Source organism: Amblyomma mixtum, chromosome 5 (assembly GCF_055824585.1).
Source record: "Amblyomma mixtum isolate Tamu chromosome 5, ASM5582458v1, whole genome shotgun sequence".
In the NCBI taxonomy this organism is placed as follows: Eukaryota; Metazoa; Arthropoda; class Arachnida; order Ixodida; family Ixodidae; genus Amblyomma; species Amblyomma mixtum.
The window spans coordinates 56,306,912-56,324,732 of record NC_143016.1 but is presented as its reverse complement, the minus strand read 5'-3'; the positions used below and the strand labels follow the sequence as shown (position 1 = coordinate 56,324,732).

The following is a 17,821-nucleotide window of genomic DNA, read 5'->3' as shown; positions in this document are numbered from 1 at the left end:
GCCTTCAAAGCTTGCATGCAATCGTTTCCAAGGATTCCGCGATATAATTGTTATAACGCGCGCATGGCAGAGCGTTCACTACAAGAAGTTTACAATTATATCAGCCTCACATAGTATAAAATTGTGGTACGCTCCGTGCTCGATATGCGGACATGAAAATGCTCGAGGTCTCGTTGGTTGTAAGTAATCAGCCGGAGTCACTTCTATTGACTGTCTCGCATGGATCGCGAGGAAGTGACAACCGCAGAGCACAGCAGCCGTTACACAAATGCTTTATTCCGATTGCGGTCCACGAAAACCGCGCTACTTGGAGCGAAGTTCAACAGTAGCGCTCGCACAGTTATGCACTGCACAATATGCAGAAGCGGTATAGGAGCGTAAGTCGTTTTTTTTTTTTGTGACGTTTCGGTGGCGGGACAGCTTGTTCATGCGGCTATGTTGTGCACTTACTCTCGGAGATTTTCCAAGGTCGAGACATTTCCTTCTATATTCGCTGTCTAGCGCTTGCGAACATTTGTGTTGCGTTCGCCCGTTCGGAAAGGGTGGATGTCCAACGGGCGCAGTCAGGGGCAGTACGTCCTTGCGCAGTTCGGTTCCGTAAAGCTCGCAAACGATCGCATCCCGCCCCTTTACCTGTTTGTCGCAATTCTTGCAATCCACAACAGAGCATGTATTTTCTCTTTCTACATTTCCACTGCTGCGTCGAGGCATACACGCCGGCGACTTACGAGGCAAGTAATGACGCCGTGTTCCGAGCGTACCTGTGGCGCCATCTAATCTCAAACGGAAGAACTGCGCCCTGTAAACGGTCTATACCATATACAATGCACGTTATGACCTTTGTAAAGTTTTTTAGGTCATGTTCATGAAATCTCCCATGTAATTTTCGCGCCCCCTTTTTGAAGCCTTATTTTTAGGGAAAAAAGGCATGCAAGTTACATGAGTACCGTATAAACGCGTGTAAGGGCCGCACCTGTGTATGGGCCGCACCCCGCTTTCCCGAAGGAAATATTAAAAAAAAATAAATCCGTGTAAGGGCCGCACCCGAACTTTCCATGACTCAGGCGGGAATAGCCTTCTGAATGCATGCCCCGTGGCCTCCGCGATCGGCTACGGCTGCGAACAACTGAGCACTCGATCGCGGAGGGCTTGATCGCGGAGGCCAAGCACGCGCACAAGAGCTTCCAAAAACCGTCAATGGATGGCGCCCGAGGCCGTAGTCATCATCATCATCGTCTTTTTTTTTTCCCCGCCGCGACATTTATGCGTCGCGACTTTTCGCTATCTACATCGGCATCAGTATCGCCAGCTCCAGCCTTTTGTGGCGTGTTCGCGCGTTTATCGCAGTTGTGGTGGTTGTGGCTTTCGCGTGCTGCCGCCGAGTAACTTAGATTTAACACGATGGGCAAGCACCTTATCAGCTACACGACTGGGAGTTAGCTCTCGAACACTGCAAGCGTGCGGCGGACAGGGAATTCGACGTGGCCGAGAAGCACGTCCGATGATCGTGCAACCAAAAAGGTGCATTGAGAAACATAAGCTGCAAAAAGCGCGCTTTTCGAGGCAAGCCGTGCGAGTTTCCCGAACTGGAAGAAGAGCTGCTCTGCTATGTGATGGAAGTGCAGAACAACGGCTACGCGTTGACAGCAGACATGCTGCGCGGCTTCTTTTAGACGAGCATGCACCGGAGCTCAGCACCAGCTCAGAGTCGAAATACTCCGCGAGTGACGATTGAACGTATAATAAATGCCGCTCATTCCCTGACTGGTGTGTTTTTACTTAAAAAAAATTTTCGTACATCGCATGTATGGGCCGCACCCCGAAAATTGGCCCCCGAATCTGGAAAAAAAAGTGCGGCCCTTACACGCGTTTATACGGTAAATAGGGTAAATCCCAAGCTGTGTATCCTGTGTACTGGAGCTATCAATATGCCACTTTTGAAATGAACATGCAAACCAAAAATTTGGTGTCTGCATCCCCTTGACACTTTGGTGTTACTTGACGAAATTCGCAGTGCACTCAGCATTTACCTTACCATCAGGTTCCTGCACACTGTCATTAGGCTTGTCATATCGCATGCTGCAATCCACTGTTAAGTAGCGACACCATCGGTGCAGTGTCTCGTATTTCTTGGGCTAAGTAAAACACAGAGTACCTGAATATTGGTGTTACGAGCAACGTTTACAGTGTTACCATGTCGCACTCTACAGGACTAGGAGACAAAATGTGTGTGCTCAGTTTGTGCTAAGGGCCTTTTTAAATGCATGATGCCACATGCACTAATGCTTTGTCCAGTTACTTAGCATGCTTGACAAACATGAGCAGCCACGTGTGTGCCTTCCCCTGCAGAGACGTGCCGGCAGCAGCTGCAGGGCCCCACTGTGCAGGGCGTTGAGTTCAGGCTGCCGTCTGGGTTCGTGCTGGAGGATCCGGCCAGCCTGCTGAGCACATTGTCCTCTATCAAGACCTTTGTAGAGACCATGGAGCTCAAGCATGAGCGCCATCGGCATCACCTGTACCGCCAGACACAGTATGGCTCCAAGTGAGTGCCACCTCTCTTCTCACACACGCCTGCATGCAACACGGAGAGAGAGTACATAGTTTGGTGCAGTCAGTGTGTTGAGAGCCAGCATAGGTGAGCCACTAAGGCACTTGGGTGTAGATTTCATTTTCGTAGTCTGGTTTAGTAGTCTGCTACGTAGTATGTAAAGCAAGCTTGCTTTGTTGCTTTTTTATGCATGGAAGTCATAAAAGGTGAAAAAGAAGGTACTGCTTGCATATCACTTGCCAGTAATGTGTGGTCCCAGTCGCCACCCACCTCACTGTGGCATCCCTGCGCAGGCAAGCACCAATTGGGGATGACAACTACCTGCTCATGTTTGCACGGCAGCAGCAGCAGAGGACAGCCTCTGTGCCAAACGCCTCGTCGCTGGCGCGCCCCCTCACCAGTGATCTCAACATTCCTCCTCTTCCTGCGCCAGCGCCGCCTCCGCCCTCTGGCAGTGCCAATGGAAGTGTCTTCAGCCGCATGGACGTGCCTTAGCCACTTCTCTCTCTCTCACTGTCATCCTCGGTCACTTTCACACAGTCTCTCTCTCTCTCTCTGCCCTTCCCACGCACTCGAACGGTTCCGTTGCTATGAGGGAACGGAACTGGCGTCGCGCCCAGCCCAAGGTGCCTTGGTAGATGTGCCAACATCCAGCGCCTTCTTCCATTACGGTGGCTGTCCCCCGCATGCTCCTTACTAGCATGGGCAGAACGCAGGCACACAGGCATCAGTAACAACCAGTGTCTATCTACGGTGGGAGTGTGAGCCACGTTGCTTCCTAGTCGGTCAGCCAAGGTCCTTCTCATTCACTTGTGAAGCCCTGTACATATGTGCCCTTTGAGTGCTGCACTTTGGTTTATACATACATATATATATACATACAAGAAAGGGAAAGGTGGTCGTAGGTGTGAGGACCCTTGCCAGTGCTCTGTGCAGAAGGAAAGGCCCTATTGCATACGCAGTTGTTTCATTCCAGTGTGAAAAGGGCTGCACGTTGCCACTGTTGAGACTTGATCAGCAAGAGTAATATATGTGGCCAGCTACGAGCACAACAAACTGGCAGGTCCGAGTGTTTCCAACTCGCATTGTCCTGCGGGTCCCAGCGATGTAGGAAGCCTAAGCAAGGATTGGATTCGCATGGAGCGCAGTGGCACAAGTTTACTCTCATCGAGTGATTCTGCCATGCCACCTGCAAATTCTCTATGAATTGTCAGGACTGCCCTAAGCATTGGGGGGAAAGGGAAGCCTATAACTGTTTTGCAGACCCAGTTTTGTATACTGCGAAGCTTGTTGGCACAATAAGCCTTTTAAGGGAGCCTTTGCACAACAGCAGTGGCTGCAAATTGCATGAGGCCAAGCTTTCTAGTTTTAGTGGCATGCTTTGTCTGAATATAGAAAAGCACTTCAGTTTTATTGCATTCCTTTGTAGATGTACTTAAGAGTGGCAGTGTAACTTCAAATGCTGCTGAAGGCTTGATTGATGCAAAATAATGTTCTTCTAGGTGCACAATACATACTGGTGTGGAAGGGTACATTTCCTAGCTGGAAACTTTCAGCTCGCGTATCGTGTATGCAAACTAAGGTGTCTGCTTCATTTCATGTGTGCAGCTTCCCCAGTGACAACGTAAAGCTGCTATTTATTGATGGATGTATAGACGCTAAGATGGCCTCCGAGAATTTGACCGCTTTAATTTTGGCGTTCTGTTCGTGTACTGCCATCTACAGACCCGAATGACAATCTGCCCAAGTCTGCCAATGTCCTTCCCCTTCCTACGTGCTTTTATTTTTTTACCCACATTCTGCTGTGACACTATTATAGTGGATTACTCCAGTAAGCTTTTGTGAGGGAGAAATGAGGCGTTTTTCATTGCTGTCGTCACTGCATCATGTGTGCACTGCTGGTATCATGTCCCCCCGTTTTCGCCGTACAAACGCATGCATTGTGTATTTTTCCTTATCATCAAGGATGCCTTCATTCTTCTGCTTCTGCTTCAAGATGCTGAGCAAAAACGTATGTGAACAAGCCTCGGGCTCTCTGCTGCCACACATCAGAACAGTGCAAAACATGCTGATGAGTTTAGGTAAACATAACTGTGCTTTGAACAATCGCAGTGTGAACAAAATGAGAGGACAAATAGTTACTGCTACGGTTCATATCGCACATTCAAATGGTGTGCAATTCATCCACCTGTGGCAATGAGCAGTTTGTTGATACAGTCAAGTCCACTTATAACAATACTGGTTATAACAATATATCGGATATAACAATGGTCGGTCATGGCGCCATCAGCTTTGCCATGTGTTCTATGGTAAAATAAACTGCTTATAGCAATGCTGTCAAGGCACATTATTGGTTATAACGATTAAATCAGGTAATTGAGTGTCAACCATTACAGAAAAAGAAAAGAAATGCTACAACCACACCAGCAAAACCATGCTTACAACACAAAAGCGTGCAAGTGTGGGGCCGACCAATGGACTAAGCTGGCGCAGCAACGCCACGAAAGCAAAAGAGGCAGGCATCATCGCGTCAGGAGAGCTGCTGTATTGGCTACGCACGCCATGCGTACCCCTAATCAGTCAGTGCAGCGCGCGTGCATGCAGCCAGTGCGGTTTTACTCTTGTCAGCTGTCACCGCACCCTTGGTTCTGCATGCTTCTTGAATTTCCCATAAGAATAGCTTCCAAAAAGCTGGCTTGATTCCTGTGATGTGGAGGTGCGCAAAGCTCCTGGTGGCGCAGTGATGGCGGTGCTTTGGTCATCGGTGAACATTGTTCCGGTTCCCTGAAGTTCGATTTAACGAGCTTTTACAGGCATTAGAACAATCAAACCCCTCTGGGTATTTACTGTCAATAAATGTTCTGAAGTTTGTCATCCTTTCTTTTTTTTTGGCACAACCCTGTTATAACAATTATTGGTTATAACAATGGTATTTCCATGGCACTTGAATATTGTTATAAGTGGGCTTGACTGTATTTTCCTTTACATTTTCTTTTTGTCCCTTGTTCATTTCTTTTTCTCCCAGTGTAGTATTTCTGTACTTTTAATATATTATATACATATATATAAATATATATATATCTAATATACCTAATGTAATGTGTTACATACAAACTTGCAAGTTACCTACATGCGTACAAGGTGTCATCTTAGTTTGCATCTTATCTTTAAGGAAAAAGAATTGTGTTAGGGCATATTTATCGTGGGTTTGTCGCCGGCTGTGGTGATTACTCGCAAGATAGCTGGAATTTAGCATCAAAGTTATATAATTGCAAAACCTGGCAATTGGTTGTGGAACTTTGGTGCATGTTTACATTGCATTGGCCTCTAAATTGCAATTTGTTGGAAAATTCATTATCTACTGGCACTGGCACGTTCCAGCAGTGCTGTGGCACAGAGCTGTTATCTTTTTAACTGCCTTGCATTTATTTTTACAGCTCGCCACTTCAAGCTAAGCAACACCATGGTGTAAACACAGCCATCAGCAGTTTGTGTCTTTAAAGGAAAAGAAAATGTGGTTAAACTAAGGGCACCCTGTATACTGTATATTTTCCCCATGACAGGATGTGGGAGTGCTCATCTCATTTGCTTTAGATGGGAGCTAAAAAGGACTCCCATTTCGCCAACTTGTTCATGTGTTAAGGTCGCCATCATGCTGTCATACATACCTGCATATAGGCAATCATTTCTCAGTTCGCAGCTTTGAGTATGTGTGCTTTTTCTGTTTTACTGCTGTACTTGGCTGGCTTACTGCTGTTCACTGTGTTCAAGAGTTGCTGCTCTGTGGTTGCCCCCCCCCCTTGTGCTGATCTTGTTATGCCTTTCACAGTCCTTCTAGGTCGCTTACATTAGCGCGTCATCAATGTGCAGGTCTAAGCTGTGTGTCATTAGTGATCAACGCAACAGCTTCTGTTTCTGCCCGACTGGTTTTAAAACAAGGCACCACGTGTACCGGGTGCAAAATTGCAGTTTAAAATTGCAGTTTGCATTGTTTTCGTGATAATTGTTAAACAGAACAGATTCCTTACACTCCCCATTTGAACATACTGTTTTAGCGTTGAGCCAAACCTCCTGCTCTCTTTTTAACCTCTTGTAGCCTGTAGTAACAAATTTTGGGCAGCGGCAACAAATTTTTCTAGGTTCTTCAGTGTCTTGTGTACTTCCCAAATGGCATTGCAGTGCAAGGTGCAACTTCCTGTCAGCAGGACCGCTTCAGTGTGTTGTCTTCTTGTTTGTTGCTGATATTTAGATGCTGGTGTTTAGTGGCGCACGAAGTCCTCTTCGAGATGTGTACATGTACAAATAATGTCTTCTTGTTTTCTTGCTTTTTGTACAAATTGGGGCATGCACTGTGTGTACTCTGCAAGCTGAAGCCCTGTGCCATTGGGCAGTGTGTACTATAGTGGTGTGTGAAAGCATATGAAGACACCAAGACTTGTTAGGAGGTGTTGGTTCACTGGTAGTAGGTGTGCAGTTTTGCAAGAAAATGGTGATGGTCGTGGTGAGACAAGTTTACGGTGGTGTTTTACTTTGGAATAGGGCAGCGTTATTGCTTGGCGGCCGTGTGCTTTCGGCAGTTTCTCTTCTTTTATTTTTGTTTAACTCATGGAGCAAGTTTTGTAGCAGATTGAAGCCTGTAACAGTATAAGATATGTACTAACAGCTGGCAGCCACATTACTGCCTCAGTGCCTTGCATACATGTATACCGCTCATGAAAGTTGTGTACATCAGTGGGCTTTAGAAGGCTCCAGGGGAAAGTAGTGACAGCAAAATTTTGTTTCGCAAGAGTATTGTGAGGGATGTTTTCTGTGGCATCCTGCACATTGTATTCAGTGACTTGGCTGAGAAAACAAACTCTGGTGATCGAGAATTGGGAATACAATGATGGTTCGCTTGCGTCATATGCTTAAGTTGTATGCCTGTGTGTGTGACTAAACAAAAGGGCATCTAGGCTAAGCTCTTTGTGAGATGAGAAGCATCTATGCAGAAGTGTTTTCGAGCATTTTCTTTTTGTTTTCCTCTCTCAAAGAGGGGTGTGTCATTTACATAACTCGAGTAACCCTGTCTGTCACCTACTCCACATTTTAGCTGTTGAAGAGCTCACGTTAGTGTGCTGTCCGAAGTTTCTTCCACTTGGACTTTGTGGTGGTGCGAGGCGTAGCTCTTACGGTCACAAGCGAGAGTCTGGTTGCGTGGACACTATTTATTGAGAACTAAACATATTTACTCCAACCAAGAACAAAGCCGTGGGAGTGCCTTTCTACTTCTTGTTGTGTGTGTACGTTCCCATCGTCCATATAGTGATGAGTAAAGATGAATTTTATGCAACCATTTATGAGTGTCTCATTCAACATTTTTTTTTTTTTTCACATTGATGAAAATGTTTTACGAACAGAAAGTAAATGTTGTGTATGCTTGCGCACTTAACATTGCTGCTGAGAGTAACCTAGCGCACTACGTATCTGAAATTGATTGCCTACTGAAACTTTGTTTACAAACAGCTGAACATGAGTGAATGAACACACATGTACCCTCAAGTGCTGTGACCAAAGTGCTGTGCTAACGAACGACTGTGCAGGCATATTGCTTGCAGCAGTTTTGAAACTGGCTGTGTTTTTTCTTTATCCATGGTCCGATTAATAGAAGTAAGCTCAATCGGCAGAGGTGTGCAAACATCAAATTTTCAGTTGCAAAGCGAATACGGATAAGGAAAACTAGCTGCAAATCGAATCAAATAGTTTTGAATATCAATACAGGTAGTTAAGTAAACTAAACTGAAAGATGTCTTTACAGAAGGAGAATCAATAAAAGGAAATGAGCGAATTGCAACTTTGTTTTCACCTATAACTAGCACAACTACTAGTATGTGTATAAGGCATTAAATAAGGGAGGGGTATTATGTAGTACTAGTAGTATTGTTCCAATGTTTAGGTAATTGCTCCCTTATTACAAATCTACTCCACCTTGGGGGGGATTCCCCTAAACATTGGACCAACACAGTTCCCACTTCGAGTTATTGATCGATTCGGTCTCGCCCTACCATAAGCTTGCCGTCTCGGTTAGCTCAGTTCGTAGAGCGACTGTTACGGTGAAGCGGTGGTTCCGGGTTCGAACCCAGGACCAGGACGGATTTTTCTTTAACTACGAAGTTTCTGAGAAAGCTGTATAGGTTTCCTTTGTAGCCGTATAGCTGTGCTCGGGTGGATGACAATGAATAATTGGTCCCTTATTACAATACTAATAGTAATACTCCTTGTTTTGTAGACGGCTAATATCTTATTCGCAATTCTTTGAACAACATTTTGCTGTGAACGAAGTCTCGTATGACAATTTGACTTGATGCTTATATGATTGGAGCTTACCGAACCGTGAAGGTGGCCAGGTTCTTCCTTACTGGAGAAGTGGTGTCGGCAGTCTATTAGTGGAGAGGCAAGGTGCAGAGCAATGCTGCCAAAACATAGAAAAGTGCTGAACGGAGCTACCACGTGAGCGGTACCATCCTTGCACACTTCCTCACGACGCCTGAAGACGATATGACAAGCTCCTAACATGGCATTCACGACAGCACGCAGCCCGCTTCCCTGCTTAGCTCTCAACTGATGGTTGCGTCAGCCTATGGAGTTGTAGCCCCTTTTTTATTGCGAACCAATACTACTTTCACTTTCAGCTCCTCGCGTGGCGAGGCCGCGGTAGCTACCATTGACCTTGAGCGACGCGCCTAGCGGTGTGACGTCACAGCTGCAAGAGCAGGGCTCCAACTTGTGCCGTCGCGAGGCGAGGCCGCGCGTGGTGGCTGATGCCTAACTCCTGCACCCGCCGCGGATTGGATTGGATTAGATAAGATTAGATTAGATTGCATTGGATTGGATTGTATAACCGATGCATCACCACCAACTACACTACCAGCTGAACCATGGCGCAGCTATGGATATTGCTTTCGCAATTACGCCGCTTAACTAAGCTAAGCCACAGCCATTTTTTCTCAAAGGGCTTCAAACAAGGGCTACAACCCCCTTGATGCACTCAAACCGAAAGTGCGAAAACGAAACCACTCCAACCGTGCCGCTTGGTTGGCATGATTTCATCCAGCACTACCGGTAATGCGCGCGCTTCTGCCGTGCGGTGCTGGGTGTTAATGCTGAGGTTAACTTGTGTGACAAGTGTAAGTTACTGGAACTAGCAAGCATTTGAATACGCTGCAATATTTGACCGCGAATTCAGATGAAGAGTGATTGCATCGGATAATAAAAGTGAGGTGCGAATCGAATTGTAAATGCTATTTGCAAACGATTAAAAATTTTGAATAACGCACACCCCTGTCAGTCAGTTAAAGGCCTATGTATGTTTCAGACCACTGGCATACCCTGCAAACTTTCACACGTTTTCACTGCTGGAAAAGTGTGCAATAATGTCACGCTTAAACTGAATTCACTTTTATGGCAATCTAGAGCTGCCTTGGTAAAGTACAGCCTTTTAAAGAAAATGGAGATCAAATTACTAACCTCCGTGCTGGATAGACATCCTTGCGAATCCCCCTACATGGCTGGCTCCTAGTAACATTTGTTTCCTCCGATTGTGGAGTTTATTTTAAAGCATGTTGTGATGCAAATTGCAATGAAAGGATTGATGCTTTACTGAGGCATCACGACAAAGCACTGTGTGAATTGATCCCAAAGGGCACACTCCCTCCACCACAAGAAAATTGAATTCCTCACCAATTTTGTTCTCTAGTAACTTCCTGTCGTTGCACACCATAACACAGTTTTGTGTAAAATATAAACAATGGAGAAAGGGGCAACAAGAGTGTACCATAGCATTTTTCAAGTTATTTTTGGCTAAAGGCATGCATGGAATGCATTTCTTCTTTGATAACCTGCAACGTTCATGAGAGGCTTCTGCTCCGCAATGAAGTACGGAACATAGACCTAAGCCCTTATGCGTAGGGACACTCCGTCTAACAACGCAATCGCGTAAATGGATTCCTTGAGTGGCCTGGAGTCCTCTTTGCATATCACTTCACAGACATGGATACTGTTCTTTATTTCACGATCATGCAACGCTTAACCTTCCCTTGAGTACAATGCGATATACCATTAGAGAACCTCCCCACGTAGATACTCTTCCTCCGTTGCCAAGGTTCTGCAGACATGCCCATATATGCGGAACTGGTCATTCTGTAAATTCACAGAATGCAAGGAGTCCTCGTATCACACTTGGCACAGTGGTGCAGAAGTTAAGTGAACGTACTACTCGTCCAGCAGGTAGCTGTTTCAAACACAGCCACCAGTGGGGCTGGCGAGACCCAACCAATCGCCAATTTACCTACCCTGCCATGGTGGGCAGGATGTGATGACGTCAAAAAGGTCACGTGATGTAGGTGGCATGTGAGTCGCCTTCTTTTCTGCTCACAACGGCGCTGCCGCTGGATTTTCTGCAGAACGGAAGCCTTAACACTCGCATTTATTGCAGAAAAGATGTAAGCAACTACAGAACAATGAGCAACATCTGTTTTGATATTTCATGTCTTCGCAGAGTTCCTAGGTTTTTTGCACAATAAATGTGCATTCATGGTTGCTTTCCAATATTTCACAGCATTGTTTCACCAGCTAGCGTTCACAGGCCTCCCGGTGACCTTGAAAACCTTAGCAGGGTCAGAATCCTTCACTAGAACTTTTATTGAAGGACTCTGGCATGGTCCACATGGTGTGCTCTGAAAACATGCCATTGGTGAGCACTGTCTGTTGGAATGCAAGACGTCTGGCTTGGCAGCCCATCTGCTTTTCTAGCCGAGGACGTGTTCATTTCTTCTGAATGCAATGGCACTAATTGAACCTGTCCTCAGGGAAAGCAGTCACTTCATCAGTGCACTCGATGGCAAGTCAATGGTTGAGCGGAAAATGCTTAGAGCTCTGCCCCTTTCCCTAACTGTGGACATAGCCCATATGCATGTGGGCTGCAGTTGGGTTATGCGAGACACCATTGTGAGAGGCTCCCAAATAATTTTGACCACCTGGGGTTCTTTTAACATTCGCTGACATCATTTCCCCTCCACCGAGATGTGGCTGTTGCAGCTGATTTGATCCCACAGCCATGGACTCGCCATCCCAATGCCGCAGCCACTTATTTACTGCAGCAGTTGAAGAAGAGAGGAGATAATTGTGAGGGGCATGACTGCTTGATTGCACAAAGGAACTTGAATGCCTAACAATTTAGTTTGCAGTTTCTATTCGCAGAAGCCAAGGCGGAAGTTGCACACACTGACACAGGTCATGTTTAATGTGTTCTTTGGGAAAAACATATGTACAGAAATGAGCTCAGAGAAACTTCCTTTCACCGGATGAAAACTTGGAGTTGAGGAAAGCAGCGTTGTTGATGAGTGCTTTGCTGGCTCTGGAGTCGATCCGGCTGATTTTTAAATCTTCATCCCGATTGAACTCCCGCCGTTCTTTCGCTTCATTCTAGAATGAGGGATGCCAAACAAGCAAGCCAATTTAGTATGAATTCACACGGAACCCCGACATCATACAAAATTTCAGAAAAGAACATTTGTAAAGAGTACCACGTATTTACAAGCTAAATTGCGTTGCTCCTGATCACTCGGCACCTTAGTAAAGACCATAGAAAAAATTGATTCTTTGTTATACTGACATTCAGCAGCAAAAGGCACTCCTATTGATGAGAAAATTGAATTTATAAATGGAGAATTTTTTTTTTCCTGCCATTCATTTCAAAACTGAGATGCCAAAACCAAAAACTCTTATGATTTCAGTCTCCAAGTGTAGCCTAGCCTCCGAGATCCGCGCTAAAAAACTGTCTTGATGTTACCGCAGTCTGCTTGTGAAAACACCTGGTTGCAGCAATACCTGCACTGAATTTTTTTTGTCTTTTCTAGCTTATAAAAGCCCCTTTTTCAGTGAAATAAGCCTTTTTGTCATTAATAAGTGGTAATCTATCAATACATAGTACTAACTTTGATTTGCCCTCACCATCCCTTATAACTCTGGGCAGAAGGTATATAGTTAATTGCGGGGTTTAACGTCCCAGAGCGACACGAGCGATGGGGACACCGTAGTGGAGAGCTCCGGATTAATTGAGACCATCTCGGGTTCTTTAATGTGCGCTGACATCATGCAGCACAAGGGCATTTTTGTATCTCGCCTCCATCGAAATACGATCGCTGCAGCCGGGATCGAACCTACAACCTTGGGATCGGCAGACAAACACCAACACCACTAAGCCACTGCAGCTTTGGACAGAAGCAGAGCACAAGATTAAGTTGATGCACATCCAACACCTGAGGTACATGACTTTCTATTTTGCCTGTGACACCAGAGATAAGCTTGAGAATACGAGGCACTTGCATTGTGACTATTGTACACCAATCACAGGTTCACTTCCTAGCCCCTAATAAGACACCAAAGGTGGGACCTTGCCACAAAAGCAACCAACTACAATAAATTGAGAGTATTTTTACTTAGCCGGGGTTTTCCTTTCGTGGAACAAGCAATTGTAAACGGCTCACTTAGGATTCAACTTCACAGGCTGATTCCTATTTTTATTTAGCCGGGTTTTGCTTTTCTGGAGCAAGCAACAATTCAACTTCACAAGCTGATTCTTTCAATTAAGTATTGGTCGGCCAAACCTTCTGCCAAGGATTACGATTCACAAGGATAAACTGCCTTTTCTTCAAGAAGAGCGCCATGTGCTTAATTACTATATTTACGTATATGTATACAATAAGTTTTTTTTTGTTTGCTTAGTTCATCGGGTCTCGGAACGTGTCTCGCGTTACATTCAGAACTGAGGTCAAATAAAACACGTTTTTTTAATAGCTACACTGAGCTTCACCACCAGACTTGGAGGCTGCTAAGAGAAGCCAACTTTTCGACAGCCTTGGGGCCACACGGCGCACATGGGCAAAGGAGAGTTGCCATGAACGTGGGGAGAACGTGGCGTGGCCCGCTGAGAAAGTCATGGCACTGAAATAGTTGAATGTAGAAGGGAAAGGAAAGATGGGCAAACGGTAACAGGGCTGGGCAGCACGAAATAAACAATGGTGTCACGACAGTGACAGCTGCCGCTGCTGCATGGAAGACTCATGCGTTCAAGAGTAGGAAGCTTTGCTGCGCCCGATGATGTTGCGTGCATCTCTGAAGCTTTGCCTCTCAAAAAATATCAGTGTATTCGTTGCTTACGTATTTTTGCATGCCGTCTCCATTCTCTCGGAACACTCGGCTGTAGTTTGAACAGGCTAAGATCGCATTATATAATCGTTTTTTTTATTATTATTTTCGTGAGGTCTCAAACTCCCCCCTCGCAATATGTTTGTGGTCGCATTATCAAGACCACTGATACCTTGGAAAGATGACAATTAATGGCTAGACTCTTCAGCACCGCAAATGGCGGCAGGGGCCAAATTTTTTAACATTTCTTCCCGCAATTCTTTTTCGCCATTCTACCATTTTTAGTGGTGACTTGTGATGTCATGATTGACAGCTAAGCAAGCAATGTCGGTTGGGCGCTCAAGCATCGAAGATGGGGCTGGCCAACGGCAAGGAGCTATAATGGAATGAATTGCAAAACAAAAATTATCCAAAATTTGGCCTCAGGTGAAACAAGCGCACCAAGTGACTCGCCTAAACCAGCAGCAATTGCCTAGCGCACACAACCAAAAGAATGAAAATTCAATGCGGGCACTGGGCAGCACATCACAAGAACCTTGCAGTAACAATGCAGATAAGCAACTTCCAGTCTGGTACGAATGGTGGGGGTAGAGGGAAAGGCTAGAGAGCTTTTGAGAGGAAATTTTTTTGTACCATTGACAGTGTCTCAATAATTCCAGGCAATCCAGGCAACTCGCAACGTTAAACTACTTCTCAAGCAATGGAGGCCACAATATGCTGCTATAACTTCAGCTTTTTGGGTTTAATTTTCACCTGTTCTGCTTTGTATACTGCATAACAACCTTAATGGTTATTAATGCTCTTAATCACGGTGCTGTACAGAGCCCTGCAGCTTTTATGGAATTCCCTATAGGCTAGTAGTTAGAGAAATGCGAAAAAATGACACGAATGCCTTTTCTAACCGCTCCGATTTACTCACTTTTATACCATTGAAACGAAAACAAGCTATACCATTTTGTTCAGAATTAGAAAGAGTGCGTGCTAAAACACGTGAAATAAATTATTTCTTCTTTCAATTTAGCCAATTACGTTCCTTTAAGCAAACTGAATTTCAATGGTACTAAAAGAAAAACATGAAAATATATTTTTATCTTGCCTTTTTTTCCTCTTTCTTCTTTTTACGGTGCATGTCAAGAAGAGACTCTGACCTCTTCTCCTTCTGTGGCAAGAAAGGTAAAGAATGTTATTAGTTGCAAAATGCACAAAACAGCAAAATTCCACTTCGAGCAAAAATGAAAAGTGCATACAGTGTACTGCTCCAGCTGTTCTTCAAGCTCTTTTTCTTGTCGGTGTCGCTTCTGATGCCGTGACGTCTCCACATCATCCTCTGTTTTCTTTGACTTCTTCTGCTGTGGTAAACAAATGAAAAGACTGCTAAACCGGCAGCAACTAATTTAAGAGCACCAGAAGCAACAGAGGTGAACGTAAGTGCCCAGATCGGTACAGTTGTAAGATGATCACAATATCCGAACGATATTATTGGCACAAAGGCAAACAGATCATTTCACCTTCCTGAATGCTGACAAATTTAACACCAGCTCAAAGATGCACTACCATTTGCATCACAGAATATACATGAGCCATGTCTTCATGTTTGCTGGAAGAATCACTATAAATATCATTTAGTGCTTAGTAATGCACTCTAAACTACCCAAGGGTGGAAGAGTGGACCACTGTGGGGCCAGCCACAGCTATTGAGATTGTAGTCATGTCCCTTAACACAGCAAGTGTCAGCTTTCATGTGACATGTGCAGCATCTGAGAACCAACACTATATGAATTTGTTTCGAGTTTTATTCATTTCATTTATTTCCTCAAAGGTCTCAGGCCGAGACATTACATGAGTTGTTTCACATGTGTTTCTATTTGACAAGAGCCAAGAGAGGACACAGCAGTGAATATTTTTTTTTAATGGATTTTAATTTTTTTAATTAAAAACATTTTTTTAGGAATTCGCAAAAAATATAGCGCTCAATATCTTCAACAATGGCTTCTGAATACATTCGTTAGTTCCGTCCCTCGGGTAAACAGAAAATCTAAGACCGTGACCAGTGCTACTGATACAAGCTTACAGTGAATAGTTAACACGCACCACAGTCCGACGTCAATCGCCACTGACTTGTGACTCAAGCTTAATGAATCAAACTTCTGTAGTGTTCAGACTGTGTGGCTCCTTTTCAAATTCAGACTCTGGCACTGTCTCACGCTGCCTTTACAGAAGAATAAACGAAAACTCAACAAGTGACATTAAATTTACATTTTTTCTACTTGTTCTCACAAAATATGTTAGTTGCATTCACATCTTTAAACTTCCACAGCAAGGCAAGAATGCTTTCTCATGTTCACATCCGTTAACTTGTATATCTTACATATTCAGAAAATACTGTGTGAACGGTCAAAAGAACGAAAAGCACACAGAACACACCTCTGCCTTTCTAACTTTGTCTGCAGGCGTGTCTGTCCAACCAGAACGGTCAGCCGTTGGGTCTTCCATGTTCTTCCGGAAGGTCCTGGCTCCAAGTCCAATTCGAAGGCCCAAATTGTCTGGTAAATGCGTCATCCACTCCTCTCGACGTGGCTCTGCTTCATCCTTCACATTGAAAAAAAGACCATAATTTGCACGCTGAGCTGCCATTCATGCCGACTAACGCTGGAGCGGCTTTCTTTGCTATTTTCTATACACAACAAGTGCTTGGTTGAAAAAACCAAAATTAATTTTCTCACTGCAAGTTAGGAGGCCAAAGTGTCATACTTGTGATTAAATATCTTTCCTCTTCATTGCAAGTAGACAAGAAACGGAAGAATGAGCCTTAGCTTGCTTGATTGACGCGACATGGCATGGTAAGTGAGGTTTAGCATCCGAAAGCGACATAGGCTTTGAGAGACGACACAGTGGAGGGCTCCGGATTAATTCAGACAACCTGAGGTTCTTTAAAGTGCGCTGACATCGCAAACCACACTTTCGTTTTTGCATTTCGCATCCATCGAAATGCGACCGCCGTGGCCGGGATTCGATCCCGCGACCTTGGGATCACAGCCGAACGTCAAAGCCGCAGAGCCGCCGCGAACGCGGTAAGTAAACGCACCTTTCCCTCCAGACGTCTTTTCATGCTTGTGGCTCGACGGTCGATATCCCGTGCAGCGCCGTCATCTGCGTAGTCGGCGCCAACGGCTTCGGACGGCATCGGGCCGATGACATCGTCCGAGCCGTCACTGTCGTCGTCATGCTCGTCTTGTTCCGAGCTCTGTTTAGCCGCCGAAAAACCAGGCGGCAAGACGGGTCCGATGATGGCAGGTTTAGGCGATGTGTCCGCAAATCCAGGCGGCAAACTGGGCCCGTACAAATCTTGTTTAGGTTTCGCCTCGGAAGGTGCTTCGGCACCGTCGCCGCCAGAGTCTTGCCGCGGCAGCTGGAAGCCCGGCGGAAGCACCGGTCCGATGATGGCGCTAGTCGATCCAGCATCTCCGCGGCTGGTCGATGCGGTTTTAAAACCTTGGAGGAAAAGCTGATTAAGAGAAACATCTCTTAGGAATGCACTAAAAACAGACGTTAGAACCTAGACGCTTGAACGCAGCACCGATTTTATGACGGTACGCGTGAGAGGTTACTCTTCAGGCTCACCGTCTGGGAGCTGTGGCCCGTAGGCAGACATGACCACGAACAGAGTAGTTCTGCAGAGCCAGGACCACTGTTTCAAGTGGACAAAAAAAGCCTCCCGGCACGAATCGTTCCGCTGTGTTCCGTGTCTGAAACAAACATCGTCGCTGTGCAAGCAACACACTACCGACAGGACAGGACGGCACCAAGCTGAATCTGAGAAGCACCGCAAAACAGTAGTCTTCTCTCAAACAAAACAGGCTCATTCATAACGTTATTCGAGGCTAGAGAGAATAATATAAAGACTATAATGCAAAATACAAACCACGCTCGCCTCTTCCAAACCCCATGAGCGCCTCACAAACCTGTGTTTCTGTGGATAGATATTGCGAGACAAAGCTCCACATTGCCATGAAGCCAATGAAGCTAGCAGCGCTAGCAGTCTTGAGAAGTCTATTTGACAAAGTAGCGAATCGAGACCACGTGATCCTA

The 17,821-nt window shown here is 45.3% G+C and overlaps 2 protein-coding genes across 6 annotated transcripts in view; one reads left to right on the top strand and one right to left on the bottom strand.

Moving 5' to 3' along the window:
* The window catches only part of RasGAP1 (Ras GTPase activating protein 1), a 37,468-nt gene extending 29,586 nt beyond the window's left edge, over nt 1-7,882 (top strand). For 2 of the 4 annotated variants that reach the window (XM_089544567.1, XM_089544564.1), the window contains exons 19-20: nt 2,350-2,542; nt 2,842-7,882. In XM_089544567.1, the coding sequence (XP_089400693.1) occupies nt 2,350-2,542; nt 2,842-3,043 (395 nt within the window). In that variant the 3' untranslated portion in view covers nt 3,044-7,882. Of the gene's footprint in view, nt 1-2,325; nt 2,543-2,841 lie in introns of all 4 variants that reach the window. The other 2 variants (XM_089544565.1, XM_089544563.1) reach the window with 1 other exon arrangement.
* A 3,915-nt stretch (nt 7,883-11,797) lies between these two features.
* On the bottom strand, nt 11,798-17,796 carry LOC149342236 (GPALPP motifs-containing protein 1-like). 2 transcript variants are annotated; one of them, XM_089544569.1, is made up of 7 exons: nt 17,655-17,796; nt 17,354-17,478; nt 16,818-17,224; nt 16,157-16,321; nt 14,980-15,081; nt 14,829-14,891; nt 11,798-12,007 (listed from the first exon to the last, which is right to left on the bottom strand). In XM_089544569.1, the coding sequence occupies exons 2-7, from the start codon at nt 17,382-17,384 to the stop codon at nt 11,864-11,866; spliced, it is 912 nt and encodes a 303-aa protein (XP_089400695.1). In that variant the 5' UTR covers nt 17,385-17,478; nt 17,655-17,796; the 3' UTR covers nt 11,798-11,863. The 2 variants fall into 2 exon arrangements, with proteins under 2 accessions (XP_089400695.1, XP_089400696.1); XM_089544570.1 differs by having other exon boundaries at nt 14,980-15,078.
* Between the last annotated feature and the right edge of the window lie 25 nt (nt 17,797-17,821).

Bases quoted from the DNA above. Each gene is read 5' to 3' on its own strand.
- LOC149342236 (XM_089544569.1), bottom strand. From the start codon at position 17,384: ATGTCTGCCTACGGGCCACAGCTCCCAGACG. The intron at 17,225-17,353 runs GTGAGCCTGAAG...TTTTCCTCCAAG, and splicing joins CGGGCCACAGCTCCCAGACG to GTTTTAAAACCGCATCGACC. The intron at 15,082-16,156 runs GTGTGTTCTGTG...TGTTTACCACAG, and splicing joins ACAAAGTTAGAAAGGCAGAG to CAGAAGAAGTCAAAGAAAAC.